The sequence below is a fragment of the Dermochelys coriacea genome, chromosome 3, assembly GCF_009764565.3.
Source record: "Dermochelys coriacea isolate rDerCor1 chromosome 3, rDerCor1.pri.v4, whole genome shotgun sequence".
Lineage (NCBI taxonomy): Eukaryota > Metazoa > Chordata > Testudines > Dermochelyidae > Dermochelys > Dermochelys coriacea.
The window spans coordinates 4,973,411-4,990,468 of NC_050070.1; the positions used below are offsets into that span (position 1 = coordinate 4,973,411).

Genomic DNA, 17,058 nt, shown 5'->3' on the forward strand with positions numbered 1-17,058 from the left:
ATTGTAGGGTTGCACTATTATGGGACAATTCAACGCTTCTTTCTATCCACTCCTCCGTACACCACCTCTCTCTCCTCCATCCCCTTCTGTCATGTCCCTGGACTTTCTTTCATCCAATGAACAACTCTACAATAACATACCTGCGTGCATAGCCCAGCCCTTGCAAGCAAACCAATCCTTTGTTATTGTAGGGTTCCTTGTGAAGTCGGGTCCAATCATGTTTGGAGGGGAGGGGAGGGAGCCCTGGGAATAGCTTGGCAGTACCCCCCTCTGGCAAGTGTTTGAAATGTTGTTGATGAGAGAGATCCGCCTGCGCCACTAACAAGACGACTGGGGAACAGGGCAACAAATTCCTTCCCACCCGGCCCATTTCGTACCCTTACCTCGCTCCCGGACATTGGTGAAGTTGAGTGGAACAGGCAGGTGGTCCTGCAAGGGAAGCGGCTCTAATTAACAGGAGATAATTAAGTTAAGATAATTAAGTGAAGTTGAGTGGAACAGGGCAGCCAGCCAAAGGGGAACTCGGAGAAAAGCCATGGGAACAATTATGCGGTGCTGGGGATTGATGTATGGGGCTGGATTTTAAAAAGCTACATGCATATAGCTTGGCTGAGCAGTAATCAAGGTGAGAGGGTCAGGGGAGGGAGAAGGGGCGGGTGGCAACGAGAACAGGACCATAAATAGTTGAAGTGACCCAAGAGGCTACAGAGCAATGGGGTGAAATTCACAAAAGTTGGGAAAAGCTCCGGGGATAGCAAGACGGATCTGCCGGTGGGACAGACTCCATGGGGAGAGGTGGGGCACCCCAGTGCTGGTATGTTTCATACTGACCCTAGGGACCATGCTGTAGGAACAATCCTGCCTCAGGACTCTGACCCCACATCTCTGGCTCCTACAGTTCTACGGGCCAGACTGTGACACTTACGCGAGTAAAGGAGGCATGCTGGGAGTGGATGGGGCCACAGGGAGGATGGTCTGCCCCCTGGCAGGCTGACATTAAATATGGAGCCCTATCCAGCTTGTCTTGACATTTACTAGGGCAGAAAAATCCCAACAGCTCTTTTCCCCAGTGATTCCATGACTCCGTCTGCCCCATGCAGAGGCCAGGTTATGCAGCATTGCTCCTCGTTAAAGCTGTTGGCTCCATCTCCTATGAGGGCTGCACCTGGACAGGAAGCTAACGAGCCTGGAAACGTACCGTTATTGGTTAACTCCACCGTGACAGCTTGGCGTTGCGGGGCAGCTGCAGGGAAGTGATAAGCCAGGCTGTGGAATGGTTCCCCAAAGCTCCATATGAAAGTGCTTTTGTGGCCCACAGCAGCACTGGGCCTCCCCTGTGCTCTGCAATCAAGCCCAGCCACCAGAGCCACTGGGGAAGGGGCTTGCTGGGGCCTTCCGAAGCCAGGAGCCGACAGACCAAAGCAACGCCAGATTTGCTCCACGCACACGGAGGCCGGTGCTCTTTGTAGTGAGGCTGCTTGGATTTTAGGACCTGGCCCAGTCCTTCCCAGACCATGCACAGTCCTACCCAGGGCTTCGCTCGCCCGGCTCGGAGAAGACATTGCAGAAAGCTCTAACCTAGCCAACCCCAAGGAGTATGAGATGCTGCATTTGGGGCAAAGGAGGATCCCAGTAATTTGCGAGCGGGCCCCGAGTGCCCCACGCTGCTGCTGGAGCACACTCTCTCCGCTGGGACAGAAAACAGTCATTACTTGACGCCTGAACTCCGATGCCCCAGTGACATGCAAGAGAGTTGGTTCAATTCCCAGGCTGATCTCACTCCCTGGACTTTCACGGGACGGCCTATTACTCCATTGGCTCTGCAAAGGCCTGGAAGCCAAGCCAAAGAACAGCAGCAATGGGCCATATGTCCCTGCTTCAAGCATGTGGCTCCCCCTTCAGCCCCCCTGGATTTACACTGTATATTAGGTAAATCTCATTATCCCTGCATTAGTGATGGCAAAGGGCAACCAACAGTGAGTTAGCAATTGAGCCGGATTAAAAAAAGCCTTAACTATCAATCTTCTGCCTTCCAGACTTCGATTTTGTTTAAATTATAAAGCTCTATCAAGGGTTTTTGCCCTGAAGCTGCTGATAAATATTTACTGCCTCTGTTCTAGGTTAATGAAGTTATTTGTATTGTGCTCCAAGAAGGAGATTAAGAGACTTGATGCAACCCCTGGAGAGTGTTTAGGTTGTGCCTTATGCTCAAGGCCCTGCGCCCTCCACCGAGTCCACCCCCAGCCACAAAAGCATGGGGCAGGATTGAAGCATGTTTCCTTAAAGTACATCCCAAGCCCTTACTAGTGAGAACATGGTCTTCCAAACGTGAAATGGATGTAAGGCAGACAGCAGTGGTTGAGTCTGCAGACAGCCCAAATTATTGTCTTCAAGAAAGGTGTGAACTAACACCCTGTTCATCTCAACAGAGCATGTTAACTCTGAAACCTACCCATGATCTAAATGCCAACATTCTTCTCCAAACATCCAGCGGGCCCATCACCGTTGGATGGAGTCGCAGATATCGGGGTCGGGGGTTGCAACAATTGGAAAAAATTCCAGCTGAGTCTTGATGCCAAACCCCTCCCCCCGGAATTTCTGGTCAGGCCTCCCCAGGTGAGAGAGATGGGAGCAGAGAGTTAACCTTGTGTATGTTCATCTTCAGGGTTATAAGACTCCCTGGCCACAAACATGGCAGCTGTTTGGGTTCCGTGCTGGGTGCAGGCTGTGGCCGGACCATCAGCCTCTGATTCTCCTCCTTCAGACCCCAGTTATGGGATAAAGATCACACAAAGCTCCACCCTGCCCAGCCGCATGCCCCGCCCATACCTCCTTTCTGATGGATCGGATTATGATCCTGAACGTCCTGCTCAGGTCCTTCTCCAGCTCGAGCTCAGCAACACCCTGAAAGAGAAACAGCCTTAGCCACTTTCAATTACTCTCTCCAAAGAGGATCCAGAATCCTGGCGGGTGGCTTGGCGGGAAGCGGCCTGCTGGGTGGTACGGAACCCGTTTCCCAGGAATGGGGTGTTTGGTTGTTATCAGCGCAGCCAGGATGGTGACATTTCAAAAGGCAACAAAACGCTACGTTAGGAGAACCTGGGTCTCCCATGGTCAGGGGACCGGAGAGCTCACGGCCCTTTTGTCTCTGGTCACCCAGATGGCTGTTCAGTGACCTATGTGAAATGGGTACATGGCACAGCGCAGCACAGGGCAGAGCAGCCCCTCGCTGCCAGTGTCGCTGGTCCAAGGAGCTCCACCGCTCCCTATAAACAGTCTCACCCCACCTCAGCAAAATAGGTGACAGCCACTTCACAGGGACTTAACTTCTCTCCCCCACTCATTCTCCGTGTAAGTCCTGCGGCAAATCAGAGGTAGAGTAGGAAACAGCACCCAGGAGTCCTGGCTCAGAGTCCTCTGCTTGGCCCACTGGAGGAGATCAACAAGGAACGGTGCCAGACATGACAGCAGTTTTGTAACATACACACCCATCCACTAGGGACTAGACAGACACACCCCCTCCCCCCAACTCATTTAACCTAGGAGCTACCGAGCAGATGTCAGATGTGAAAACTTCTGGTGGCCATCCTGGTGAGCTGCAATCCAGCTGGTGACCTAAAGAGCAAAAGGCTCCAATAAACACATTACCAATCCCCTTCTGCCACCAATACAGGTGGGATGTGAACTGGCACCCGAAAGGTACAAGGCTCTTACACATTTAAAGATGCATTATCCTAAGACCCTGCAGAAGCCAGTCAATAGTCCTGGGCATGGGCTTTCTGGACTGGCTCTTTGCCAACACGCCAGAACAGATTGAATGGCCCTGCTTGCATTTCAGTTCTGCTTTCACTCACTCGAGCTGTCAATTAAAACGAAGCACCTATTAAAAGAAGAATTCATTTGGGAGAAAATCCAAATGTTCTTAGAAGAAGAGAGAAGGGGAAAGATCAATCAGCTTTGAGGCTGGGGGATTTTTTTTTTTTTTTTTTTTTTTTTTTTTGCAGGTTCCCCACAGCTCCAGCAGGGCCGATAATGCATTGGGCAGGCAGGCGTGTCTTGTCTACCAAGTCCAGTCTGGAGGCTCACATGTGCATTGGCTTCGCATGTACTGAGAACAGGGGAAGAGAGGGTTAAACGCAATGAGGGGTTCTGTCCTGCCCTGCAGTGACAATCTGTGATAGGGAGGAGACTGAAGTTGTGAGCAATGCCCGGGAAAAGACTAGAATGTTGCTTTTCATACAAAATAACCCCTAATTTTAAAGCCTCACAGAGAGCAAAAAAGAGAAAGCTGGGTGGCAGGCATGCACCCCAGATTTCTCACCATATTTTGCAGACCCAAGAGGCAGTGGTGCCGGAACAGGGGGGGCCAAGGCCCGCCCATTTTTGAAAGTGTATCAGCATGGCCCATCCACTTTTTGCCATGGGCCCGCCCTCTGCCCCTTCTCTCCCCCTGAGGCCCCAGCCCAGCCAGGCAGGAAGCTAGAGCCCAGCCCAGGTAAGAGCGGCCCGGGGAGCCCAGGCAGCTGTGGGGAGCCGCAGACCCTCCACCTGCCCTGGGTGGAGGGCCCAGGGGTTAGGGACATAGGCTGAGGGCTGCTCTCGGGTCCCCCATCCCAGGCAGACAAAGGGGCCCAGGCTCCCCAGCCCAGCTCCGGATTGGCCAAGGGGCAGGGCCACGGAGGAGGTGGGGCCTCATGCCCCCCCACTTTTAGGAAGAATCCATCACCCCTGCCAAGAGGCTCAGGCAGTCTGGAGAAGCAACCAAAAAGTGTCAGATTTTTTCTGCTGTGCACGGAGTGGTGCTAACCATGTCAGGGTTTTTTTTTAGGCTGCAAGAGACACAGGCCAGGTTCAATTCTTGATGTTGTGGTACCCTGTGTTTCTGGATATCATTTTCTTTTGACTCAATGTAACGGTTTGGAAGGGGTTACCTTATTTCAATGGGACTCAAGGTTTCATTATCCACCTCCCACAGGATGGACCATAGGGTAAAAAAAAAAAAAAATATACAGTAACATCCATCTCATTGGTGGGGGTGGCATGGGTTGATGTCCATTCTGCGATTCTAAGAAAGAGCCACTAAGTGCTAACAGCAAACAATAAATAATACCCAACTCTTATAAAGGGATTTTCATCAGTAGATCTATAAACACTTCACAATTTTAAATGTATTTATCTTGACAACACTCCTGTGAGGTAGAGCCGTGCTATGATCCCTTTTCCAGAGGGGAAACTGAGCCATGGAGCAGCTCAGTGACTTGCCTAAGGGCACACAAGAACGGACTAAGGAACTGAACCCAAGACTCCCAAATCCTATGCTATTGGACCACTTTTCCTGTACACGTATGGCATTAAGTATGGCATTTAGTATGGCATTGTTCCCACTCCACCATAATCTTGGACCACAAATCATACGTCTCCAAACAAGTATTACTCACCACTAGGTACTTCTCTCTAGTGAGAGATATGGGGGAGGCCTGGAGCATCCTCTACAGGTTGTCTACTACACTGAATTCCTAGAAGAGGAACTTTACTGTTGTGTAAGCCACTTAGATCAGAATCATTTTGGCCCGAACTGAACTGTAGCCAGCGCTGGGATGGAATGAGGCAGCATGCAGCACCAATTCACTCAATCGCGGTAGGATACGAAGAATCCGGCAATCGCAGGAGACAGAACGCAATTACCCAGCGTGGAGTTTACCCAGGGAAAACGGGTTAACTGCTTTGCTGTTGGGAAAAGCACCATGTGTTCTTTGATGACCACAACTGCCTTGGGTTCACGTCTCATCTGAGGGACGGTCCCTCCGCCAGCAGGGCCTAATGGCGTTGTTTACATGCACAAAAACACTCAACTATCTGTTCCCATCTGCAAGAAAGCCGTCCGCACCCGGGAACGGATTGCTCTTCTCAGAGCCAGTATCAGCCATCACCAATGGATCCCTCTTCCTACGTAATGCAGACATGCCCTGTCCCTCGGGAGCCCAACTATATCTGCCAACAGCCAAATCTCCTATGAACCTCCAAGACATTTGAATCATCCGCTTTCCGGGGGGCTCCATACCATACAGCAGTCGCACTGCTCTTGGCTGCAGCCTGCAACCTAGAGGGGAAGGCCCTGACGCGCGCACAGGGAACCCTTGAGAATAAGGGTGCTCGGATGCCAGGGAAAAGCTGCAGGGAGCTAATGTAGCACCACTGCCGCAAAGCGGCATGGGGCTCTCAACAGGGTCAGCCTGCTGCTTCCCGGAGTTGTGTTGATGTCAGTCAGCCGGAAGAGCCTCCCGCTTGAACTGACTGGACGCAGAAGGGGTCAGGAAGTGATGGCACCACTAAAACTCTTACGGGTCCTGCGCTCTGAAGCCCCAGATGCCTAGTGGCCCTGGAAAGCGCAAGAAGGCTGCCAAAGTGGCAAAACTATTGAGGGGAGAAAAAAGACAGTTGGAAATAGAAGCCCAGCAAGCAGAAAAGAGTAGCACGGGGCTGCTGCCTGGAGCAGAGGACAGAGAACAGCCATGGGCCAGAGAACAGAAAGGCTGAGGGCAACCACTGACTGATGGAGGTTAGCGAGAAACTTCTAGGTCAGGGCAGATTACTCCCTAATTACCCCTAGGGGTTTTTTTTTTTGCCCCGTCCACTGAAGGGTGGGATGCTGGACTGGGGGGGATCCCTGGGATGATCCAGACTGGCTGTTCCTGTGTTCCTAATTCTGCCCATCATTAACGTTCACTACCATTGGCCTGGTTCCTCGAGTGACCTCCTAAGTAGAGTGCCCATCCAATTTAAGGATGCTCTGCATCGCAAAAGCACCGAGTCAGGTGCACTCGTTCCCACACGGTTAATCTCGGCAGTGCAAACAAGACTTGCCCATGGTGCACTTGGGACGGAGGCCAGGACTCTTATGTCCCCTCTCAGTCTTCTCTTTTCCAGACTAAACAAACCCAATTTTGTCAATCTTCCCGCATAGGTCATGTTTTCTAGACCTTTGATCATTTTTGTTGCTCTTCTCTGGACTTTCTACAATTTGTCCACATCCTTCCTGAAATGTGGTGCCCAGAACTAGACACAATACTCCAGTTGAGGCCTAATCAGCGTGGAGTAGAGCAGAAGAATTACTTCTCTGTCTTGCTTACAACGCACCCTGGAAATATATCCTAGAATGATGTTCGCTTTTTTTTTTTTTTTTGCGCAACAGTGTTACGCTATCGACTCATATTTAGCTTGTGGTCCATTATGACTCTTGGATCCCTTTCCACAGTACTCCTTCCTAGGCAGTCATTTCCCATTTTGTATGTATGCAACTGATCACTCCTTCCTAAGTTGCATCCTTCCATCTAGGTTGCATTTCCCTAGTTTGTTTACGAGAAGGTCACGCATGACAGTATCAAAAGCTTTACTAAAGTCAAGATATACCACATCTACAACCTCTCCCCTATCTACAAGGCTTGTTACCCTGCCAAAGAAAGCTATCTTTCCGGGTACATGCTGGTGTTAGTGTGGTGATCTTCCCACTGGATGAGAAGGATCTTCTGGAGGGATCATTGGTGGTACCTATCCAGACTCTTGGGGTGCTGTCGATATGTCACCCAGGCTTTGCTTCCATACAGGAGTGTAGGAACAATTGCTCTCCATTACCCCTTATGGAAATCTGGACCCATCAGGCAAAATTGAGCCCACTCAGTGCTTCCTGCAGTTTTTCTGCTTCCCTCCAACGCTCTGCCAGGCTAACGTCCGCATGGCAGCAGCTCCACTTCCTTGGGAAGCTGCAGTGGTGGCGGCAGAGGGGGAGCACACGCAGCTAGGAGCTGATGCAGGCTTTCCAGGGAATACGCAGTAATTTCATTTACCTTTGCCCAGTGGAATCATTGGTCGACGAAAGAAGAGAATAAATAATAAATGACAGGGCCTGGCTCTCCAGCTGTTTGAAAGCAATCAGAATTAAAACTGTCTGCCTGACGCAGCCTGGCATGACAAGGGGAAATAAATCCAGCCTGTCACAGCCCTATTTATATTTGCTTCAGGCTGGAGGTGTTATTCTAGCAAATACCAGGTGCAGGGATATGTGGCGGGCGTCTGACGCAGCTGTGCCTTCTGCAGGGGGTAATGCACATAGCTAGCTTTGGGGAGCAGGACAAGAAAGCCCTGGAGGAGAAGACAAAGGATTTCTGGCTGGCTAAAACCGACTCTCTCTAGGGACAGGGTTCTATTGCTTGAGGGGACAGACCCACACAGACACCTGCTGGGGGTCTGAAGAAGTTAGGCCTTCCGAGGCACACCTCCAGGTAGAATAGACACAGGTACAGACCATCAGTGTTTTAAAATCCATTTACACTTCCATTAGTTTTGCTCCTACTGTTGAGATTAAACGATACTTTGGTTTAATCCCAGGTCTGGTCACTCTATTCGTTGCTGGTCACAGATGCCCTCAGGGAAGAAGTGCAGGGGCTGAACCTGCTGGCTAAGTACAGTGAACCCCAGGACCTGGTCTGAGACTGGAGAACTGCAGGATTCCATCCCAGGAGAGGTAAAGACCCAAGACCTGGCACCAGAGGGGGTGCATTTGAAGAGGCCAGAGTGGGGACAGAGGGTCAGCGAGCCCTGTAATGATGGCACCTGCATTCAGAAATCCTATTTATACTGGCTCTAGAGGGATTATCTCAATGGCCCTGAAGCCCCGGGCTGTTCTAGGATTTTGTACTGCTACCCAGCCCCGTAGTATCTAGGTGCCTTTCACCCCCCAATACTAGTTGAACTGGGATAGGAGCCACACTGCCAGGCTATACTGCACTTCCGTGAATATACCAATGCTCAGCTGCTCGACGACTGGGAGTTCTCTGGCCCATGTCAGAGAAGGCAGACCAAACTATCACAATGGCCCCTTCTGGCCTTGCTACGAGTAAGAATCGAGCTAGAGAAAACCTCACTCCACTTAAGGTGAGCTATTACCAGCAGGAGAGCGGGCGGGGGGGGGGAACCTTTTGTAGTGATAATCAAGATGGGCCATTTCTAGCAGTTGACAAGAACGTCTGAGGAACAGTGGGGGGAGGGGGTAAAACATGGTGAAATGGTTTTACTTTGAATGACCCATCCACTCCCAGTCTCTTCAAGCCTAAGTTAATTGTATCCAGTTTGCAAATTAATTCCAATTCAGCAGTCTCTCGTTGGAGTCTGGTTTTGAAGTTTTTTGTTGAAGGATAGCCACTCTCACGTCTGTAATCGAGTGACTGGAGAGAGACTGAAGTGTTCTCAGACTGGTTTTTGAACGTTATAATTCTTGACATCTGATTTGTGTCCATTTATTCTTTTACGTAGAGACTGTCCAGTTTGACCAATGTACATTGCAGAGGGGCATTGCTGGCACATGATGGCTCTGATAGTGTGACTTTGCAATGTGTCCTTCACTGCAAGCCTGGCGAGCCTAAAGGAGCCTATCAGCGGGGAACAAGTAACATACGTGCATATTCATTTGAAGCCCAGAAGCCGACACTGCGTTTCCTGAGGCTGTATCAGGCCTCTTTTGAGGTTTTGCTTTCTTGTTAAATGCTAGGGGCTCCCACTCTCCCCCTCAGTCAGCCAGCCAAGCCCTGGGCGTGCAGCCACCCTGCAAAGCCCTGCTCATGTTCCTGCCACCCTCTGGTGCTCTGCTTCCCCACATGCATCGTGAGGACGTCTGGGGGTGCAGCCCACGTGTTCCAGTGCTGCAGCAAACCAAGCCGCGCTATGATTCCACCCCACTGAATTGTGGGAGAGCTTGCCTGGCCTGCTGGGCACACGGAGGCAATTGTGGGAAGGCCCTGGACAACTATCAGCACCGAGCAGTTTAGCCTGCACCCTGGGCTACCAGCCCAAGTGAAAGCGGAACATTGGTTCCGCCCCACACCCCCAACGGGACCAGCTAGCCTGAGCAGAAAGAACCATGACACTCGCGGGAGAGGGATATATGTGTGGAGAGGGGAAGGTGGTTAGGGGCCACGCCCGGGTAAGGGTCTGACCTAACTGCAGCGAAGACGGATCTTCCCATCCTCACTTTTCTAACAAAGTTTTGCAGTGGGCGAGACATTCTGAACAGCCCTCAAAACCCCAGACTTCCCTTCGTCCTCAGAACAGACCCAATACCAACCGCTTCCCCGTCAACGTAGCCTGACTAAATGCAGTGCCAGGCTCAGGACTGGAATGGAGATGTGGGGGGGGGGGGACACAGGATTGGGGTGCAGTAACCGAGCTGTGTGAAAGGTTTGTGCAACACCTGAGTCTGGCCAGCATCATCAATCTGTCACTTTCATGAGCACTAATAAAAAAAATTCACTCCCAACCATCTCAAAGGGAATGCACTGGTTCACCAGCCTCTTTGCATCACTATTAATTCTGATCATTGTCTGGCAGGAACAGACTTCAAAGTATGTTCTCTGCCCATCCAGATTGGAAACTGCCTTCAGAAGAAATTGGTGCTCTCATCCACCCACCCAGAAATCACATGCAGAGGCTGAAGTGTAAATGCAATTCCCATTAGCTGGTGCTCATCAACTCACTCTCACTACATGCCTTTCACAGTGTCCCTGCTCACCCCCTCCTAGGGTGACCAGATCCCAACAGTAAAATATCAGGAGACATGAGGGAAGCAGGGCGTGAAGGTGGTGATATACCGTATCATACATAAATATGTAAAAAACCACTGATATTTATAGTAATGGTATATAGAATCATAGGACTGGAAGGGACCTTGAGAGGTCATCTAGTCCAGTCCCCTGCACTCGTGGCAGGACTAAGTATTATCTAGACCAGTGCTTCTCAAGCTATCTGATGTGGGGGACCCACAATTTTTTTCCCCAATGTGCACGCAGACCGGCAGCCGATGGCTTGCAGACTGGCACCGGTCCCCAGACCGCCACTTTGAGTAGCGCTGCTCTAGACCATCCCTGGCAGGTGTTTGTCAAACCTGCTCTTAAAAATCTCCAATGATGGAGATTCCACAACCTCCCTAGGCAATTTATTCCAGTGCTTAACCACCCTGACGGTTAGGAAGTTTTTCCTAATGTCCAACCTAAACCTCCCTTGCTGCAATTTAAGCCCATTGCTTCTTGTCCTAGCCTCAAAGGTTCAGAACAACAATTTTTCTCCTTCCTCCTTGTAACAACCTTTTATGTACTTGAAAATGGTTATGTCCCCTCTCAGTCTTCTCTTCTCCAGACTAAACAAACCCCATTTTTTCAATCTTCCCTCACAGCTCATGTTTTCTAGACCTTTAATCATTTTTGTTGCTCTTCTCTGGATTCTCTCCAATTTCTCCACATCCTTCCTGAAATGTGGTGCCCGTAACAGGACACAATGCTCGAGTTGAGGCCTAATCAGAGTGCAGTAGAGCGGAAGAATTACTTCTCATGTCTTGCTTACAACACTCCTGCTAACACATCCCAGAATGATGTTTGTTTTTTTGCAAGAGCGTTACACTGTTGACTCATATTTAGCTTGTGATGCACTGTGACCCCCAGATCCCTTTCCGCAGTACTCCTTCCTAAGCATCATTTCCCATTTTGTACGTGTGCAACTGATTGTTCCGTCCTAAGTGGAGTACTTTGTCCTTATTGAGTTTCATCCTATTTACTTCAGACCATTTCTCCAGATGATTTTGAATTTTAATCCTATCCTCCAAAGCACTTGCAACTCCTCTCAGCTTGGTATCGTCCACAAACTTTATAAGTGTATTCTCTATGCCATTATCTACAACATTGATGAAGATATTGAACAGAACTGGATCCAGAACCGATCCCTGCAGGACCCCACTTGTTATGTCCTTCCAACATGTCTGTGAACCACTGATAACTAGTCTCTGGGAACGGTTTTCCAACCAGTTTTGCACCTACCTTATAGTAGCTCCATCTAGGTTGCATTTCCCTGGTTTGTTTATGAGTAGGTCATCCGTGACAGTACCAAAAGTTTTACTAAAGTTAAGATATACCACATCTACCACTTTCCCTCCTATCCACAGGTTTGTTGCCCTGTCAAAGAAAGCTATCAGGTTGGTCTGACACGATTTGTTTTTGACAAATCCATGCTGATTGTCACTTATCACCCTATTATCTTCTAGATGTTTGCAAACTGATTGCTTAATTATTTGCTCCATTATCTTTCTGGGTACAGAAGTTAAGCTGATTGATCTGTAATTCCCCAGGTTGTCCTTATTTCCCTTTTTATAGTTTGACACTATATTTGCCCTTTTCCAGTCTGCTGGAATCTCTTCCCTCTTCCATGACTTTTCAAAGATAATTGCTAATGGCTCAGATACCTCCTCAGTCAGCTCCTTGAGTATTCTAGGATGCATTTTATCAGGCCCTGATGACTTGAAGACATCTAATTTGTCTAAGTAATTTTTAACTTTTTCTTTCCCTATTTTAGCCACTTCTGATCCTACCTCTTTTTCACTGGTATTCATTATGTTAGACGTCCAACCACCACCAACCTTCTTGGTGGAAACCGAAACAAAAGTCATTACGCACCTCTGCCACTTCCACATTTTCTGTTATTCCCCCCCCCCCCCCCGCGACCCTCATTGAGTAACAGGCCTACCCTGTTCTTGGTCTTCCTCTTGCTTCTAATGTATTTGTAGAATGTTTTCCTGTTACTCTTTTATGTCTCTCGCAAGTTTGATCTTGTTTTGTGCCTTGGTCTTTCTAATTTTGTCCCTACATACTTGTGTTACTTGTTTATATTCAGCCTTCTCATTTGACCTAGTTTCCACTTTTTGTAAGACTTTTTTTTATTTTTAGATCATTGAAGATCTCCTGGTTAAGCCAGGGTGGTCTCTTGCCAGACTTATCTTTCCTACACAGTGGGATAGTTTGCTCTTGTGTCCTTAATAATGTCTCTTTGAAAATTGCCAACTGTCTTCAATTGTTTTTCCCCTTAGACTTGCTTCTCATGGGATCTTACCTACCAACTCCCCGAGTTTGCCAAAGCCTGCAGAACAAGTACTGAGAACAGAGTCAATTCCCTACTGTCAGAAAGCACAAGAGGTGTCCCCAGAAGACAGTTTGCTACGAGGAACATTGAACGTGATTTCACAACCCTGACTGCAAGGGGATCTCTGGCGGAAGCCGTAGACGACACTCATGCTCCATGAGACAAGGCTCATGCTGTCTAACCTGAGAAGGGGACTTAGTGTTCTGGGCCCCGATCCTGCAGTGCAGTGATTCTCCTTTGCATCATGGTGCTGGTAGATCCTGGTGCTACAGTCAGCCATGGGTGGCTCAGCCCAGAGCACGGGTATGCTCCAGTGCCAGAGAGCCAGCAGAGCAGTTCCTATGCCACTCCCCTCCTGCTGCCAGGGGTAGCGGGCACGGTCATGCACCCAGCCAGCCCAGTAGTGGAGGAGCACAAAGGCCAACTGTCAAAAATAAAGGGAAGGGTAAACACCGTTCCTGGCCAGAGGAAAAACCCTTTCACCTGTAAAGGCTTAAGAAGCTAGGATAACCTCGCTGGCACCTGACCACAATGACCAATGAGGAGACAAGATACTTTCAAAGCTGGAGGGAGGGAGAAACAAAGGGTCTGTCTGTCTGTGTGATGCTTTTGCCAGGGACAGAACAGGAATGGAGTCGTAGAACTTAGTAAGTAATCTAGCTAGAGATGCATTAGATTATGATTTCTTTAAATGGCTGAGAAATTAGACTGTGCTGAATAGAATGGATATTCCTGACTTTGTGTCTTTTTGTAACTTAAGGTTTTGCCTAGAGGGATTCTCTATGTTTTGAATCTAATTACCTTTAAGGTATTTACCATCCTGATTTTACAGAGGTGATTCTTTTTACCTTTTCTTATATTAAAATTCTTCTTGTAAGAAATTGAATGCTTTTTTCATTGTTCTTAAGATCCAAGGATTTGGGTCTGTGGTCACCTATGTAAATTGGTGAGGATTTTTATCAAGCCTTCCCCAGGCGCGGGGGTGGGGGGGTGCAAGGTTTTGGTGAGGATTTGGGGGGGGGGGGAAGATGTTTCCAAACAACACTTTCCCAGTAAACCCAGTCAAATGTTTGGTGGTGGCAGTGGAAGTCCAAGGGCAAAGGGTAAAATAGTTTGTACCTTGGGGAAGTTTTAACCTAAGCTGGTAAAAGTAAGCTTAGGAGGTTTTCATGCAGATCCCCACATCTGTACCCTAGAGTTCAGAGTGGAGAAGGAACCTTGACATGGTGGCAGAGCAGTGGGATCAACTTGAAATCATTCTGAGATTTTTTGAACCAGAAGCACAGATTTAAAAGAAAATATTTTTTTTTCCTTTGGGCTGCTGGAAAGCAAGTTAAACTGAAAACAGAGGTTTTTTTTTCTCTGTTTTGGGGCCAAAGCAGAGACAAAATGGAATTGTCTTTTGTGAGGGGGAGTTTTCTCTACCTAAAGACAGGATAGTTAACCTCCTGCAGGGAAATTCACCAGTCTTCACAGACCTGAAGTTTTTTTTTTTCCCCTAAGAGAAACTAGAGGGATTTTCTGCCTAGTTGCCTGGAGCCAAAGGTGTTAGGGTTTTTTTTTTTTAATTATTTTTCTGTAGGCTGACAATCACTATCCAAGAATATAGGTATCCTATTACAGCACAGCAAAATTTTACAAGACAAGTTTTGTTTGTTTTATTTCTAACCCTCGGGGGTAAAGTTAGTAAAAAACAGAGAGGTTAGGATGACAGACTCCACGGTTCAACAAAAGCTGGAATTAGCCAGATTTGAGGCTGAGGAAAAACAAAAGGAATATGAAAGACTGATAGAACTCATGCGGATGAAGGGATGCACATGCGGCCAGGGAAAAAGAAAGGGAGGCTACCCACAGGAGGGAAATGGAGGCAAGGGATAAAGAAAGGGAGGAGAAGGAAAAAGAGGAAGCATATGGAGGAGGAGAAGGAAAAAAGAGAGGAAGCATGCACTGGAGATGGAGAAGGCAAAGGCTCAGCATAATATACCAACAAACCCTAGCAATCCTTCTCCAGGTACCACTTCCCATCCCAGAAAGTTCCCCACCTACAAGGCAGGTGATGATACCGAGGCCTTCTTAGAAAACTTTGAAAGGGTTTGCCTTGGGTACAGCATCTCTACAGACCAATACATGGTAGAGCTGAGGCCACAGCTCAGTGGACCCTTAGCTGAGGTAGCGGCTGAAATGCCTAAGGAACGCATGAACCAGTATGAACTGTTTAAAACCAAGGCGAGAGTCAGAATGGGGCTAACACCCGAGCATTCCCGTCGGTGGTTCAGAGCCCTAAGGTGGAAACCAGACGTGTCATTTACCCGACATGCCTACCACACTGTGAAACATTGGGATGCCTGGATATCAGGAGCAAGTGTTAAATCTCCAGCAGATTTGCCCTTCCTAATACAAATGGAACAGTTCTTAGAGGGTGTTCCTGAGAAAACAGAAAGAATACATCCTAGATAATAAGAAAAGGAGTACTTGTAGCACCTTAGAAACTAACACATTTATTAGTCTCTAAGGTGCCACAAGTACTCCTTTTCTTTTTGCGAATACAGACTAACACGGCTGCTACTCTGAAACCTGACATCCTAGATAGGAAGCCCAAAACTGTAATCGAGGCGGGGGAGATGGAAGCCAAATGGGTGGAGGTGGCAGAGAAGAAAAAAAACTGGTTGCAGTTGGAGCGGATACCAGAAGGGACAACTTCAGACCACACCGTACTACCCGGGGCCACCCAAGGCCCAACCTACCCCCCAAGGAACCTTCCAGCCACCTTATCGTCCCGCCACACCGTTCTCCAGCAACCCACCTCGCCCCAGTGACCCATCAGCTGGACAATGTTTTAAATGTAAATGAGCTGGGGCATGTAAAGGCCAACTGCCCCAAGAACCCCAACAGATTACAGCTCATTGCACCAGAATCACCCCAGAGATCCACAGGCCCAGATATCTCCCAAATACCCTTGGAGCGGAGGGAAACTGAGTGTGGTCGGGAAGGTCACCACATGGAGGGACACCAGAGCACAAGTGTCAGCTATCCATACCTCCTTCATGGACCCAAATTTAATCAACCCAGAGATCCAAGTGACGATTCTACCCTTCAAGTCCAACTCTTTCAATTTGCCTACAGCCAAGTTGCCTGTCCAGTACAAGGGCTGGTTAGGAACGTGGACTTTTGCAGTTTATGATGATTATCCCATCCCCATGCTGTTGGGGGAAGACTTGGCCAATCGTGTGAAGTCAGCCAAGAGGGTGGGAATGGTCACCTGCAGCCAGGCTAAACAAGCCGTCACGCCCAGCTCTGTTCCAAAAACTTCTACCAGGACCTGGTCAGAGGTGATGGACCCAGACACCAGGTCAATGTCTGCAACAGCAGTAGTGGATCCAGTCCCAGAGACCCAGACAGAGCCAGTCCCAGAACTGGAACTGGCGGAACAACCAGCACCAGACCCATTGCCAGCACTGAATCCAGTACTTGCAACCCCAACCCCAGAGGGCCCCACCGAACCTGAACCGGCAGCAGCTGATAACCCTATACAAGAGGCTCAGCTGGAGCCTGAACCCCAACATAGTGCACCAGCAGAGAGTGGTTCACAGTCATCAGAAACAGCCCCATCCCCTACATCGCTTCCAGAGGGACCAAGCCTAGGTCCACAATCCAATGAGGAACTGATGTCTCCAGCATCAAGGGAACAGTTCCAGGCCGAACAGGAAGTAGATGAAAGCCTCCAGAGAGCTTGGACGGCGGCATGGAGCAACCCACCGCCTCTCAGTTCTTCTAATCGATCCAGGTTTGTTGTAGAAAGAGGACTTTTATACAAGGAAAGTCTTTCCGGTGGACACCAGGGAGACTGGCATCCTCAGAGACAGTTGGTAGTTCCAACTAAGTACTGGGTCAAGCTCTTGAGCTTAGCCCTCGATCATCCTAGTGGCCATGCTGGGGTGAACAGGACCAAAGACCAGTTGGGGAGGTCATTCCAATGGGAGGGAATGGACAAGGATATTTCTACCTACGTCCGGTCTTGGAGTTTTCCCATTTTTTGGCATACCTCACAAGACCAGGTCAAAGCCCCTCTCCAGCCACTCCCCATCATTGAAGTTCCATTTCAGC

The 17,058-nt window shown here is 49.0% G+C and overlaps 1 protein-coding gene across 3 annotated transcripts in view; it reads right to left on the reverse strand.

Moving 5' to 3' along the window:
- The window catches only part of EPHX2 (epoxide hydrolase 2), a 140,519-nt gene that overhangs the window by 18,007 nt on the left and 105,454 nt on the right, over window positions 1-17,058 (reverse strand). For all 3 annotated transcript variants that reach the window (XM_043510023.1, XM_038396749.2, XM_038396751.2), the window contains exons 13-14: window positions 2,830-2,904; window positions 384-429 (exon numbers count right to left, since the gene is read on the reverse strand). In XM_043510023.1, coding sequence (XP_043365958.1) covers window positions 384-429; window positions 2,830-2,904 — 121 coding nt within the window. The remainder of the gene's footprint in view (window positions 1-383; window positions 430-2,829; window positions 2,905-17,058) is intronic.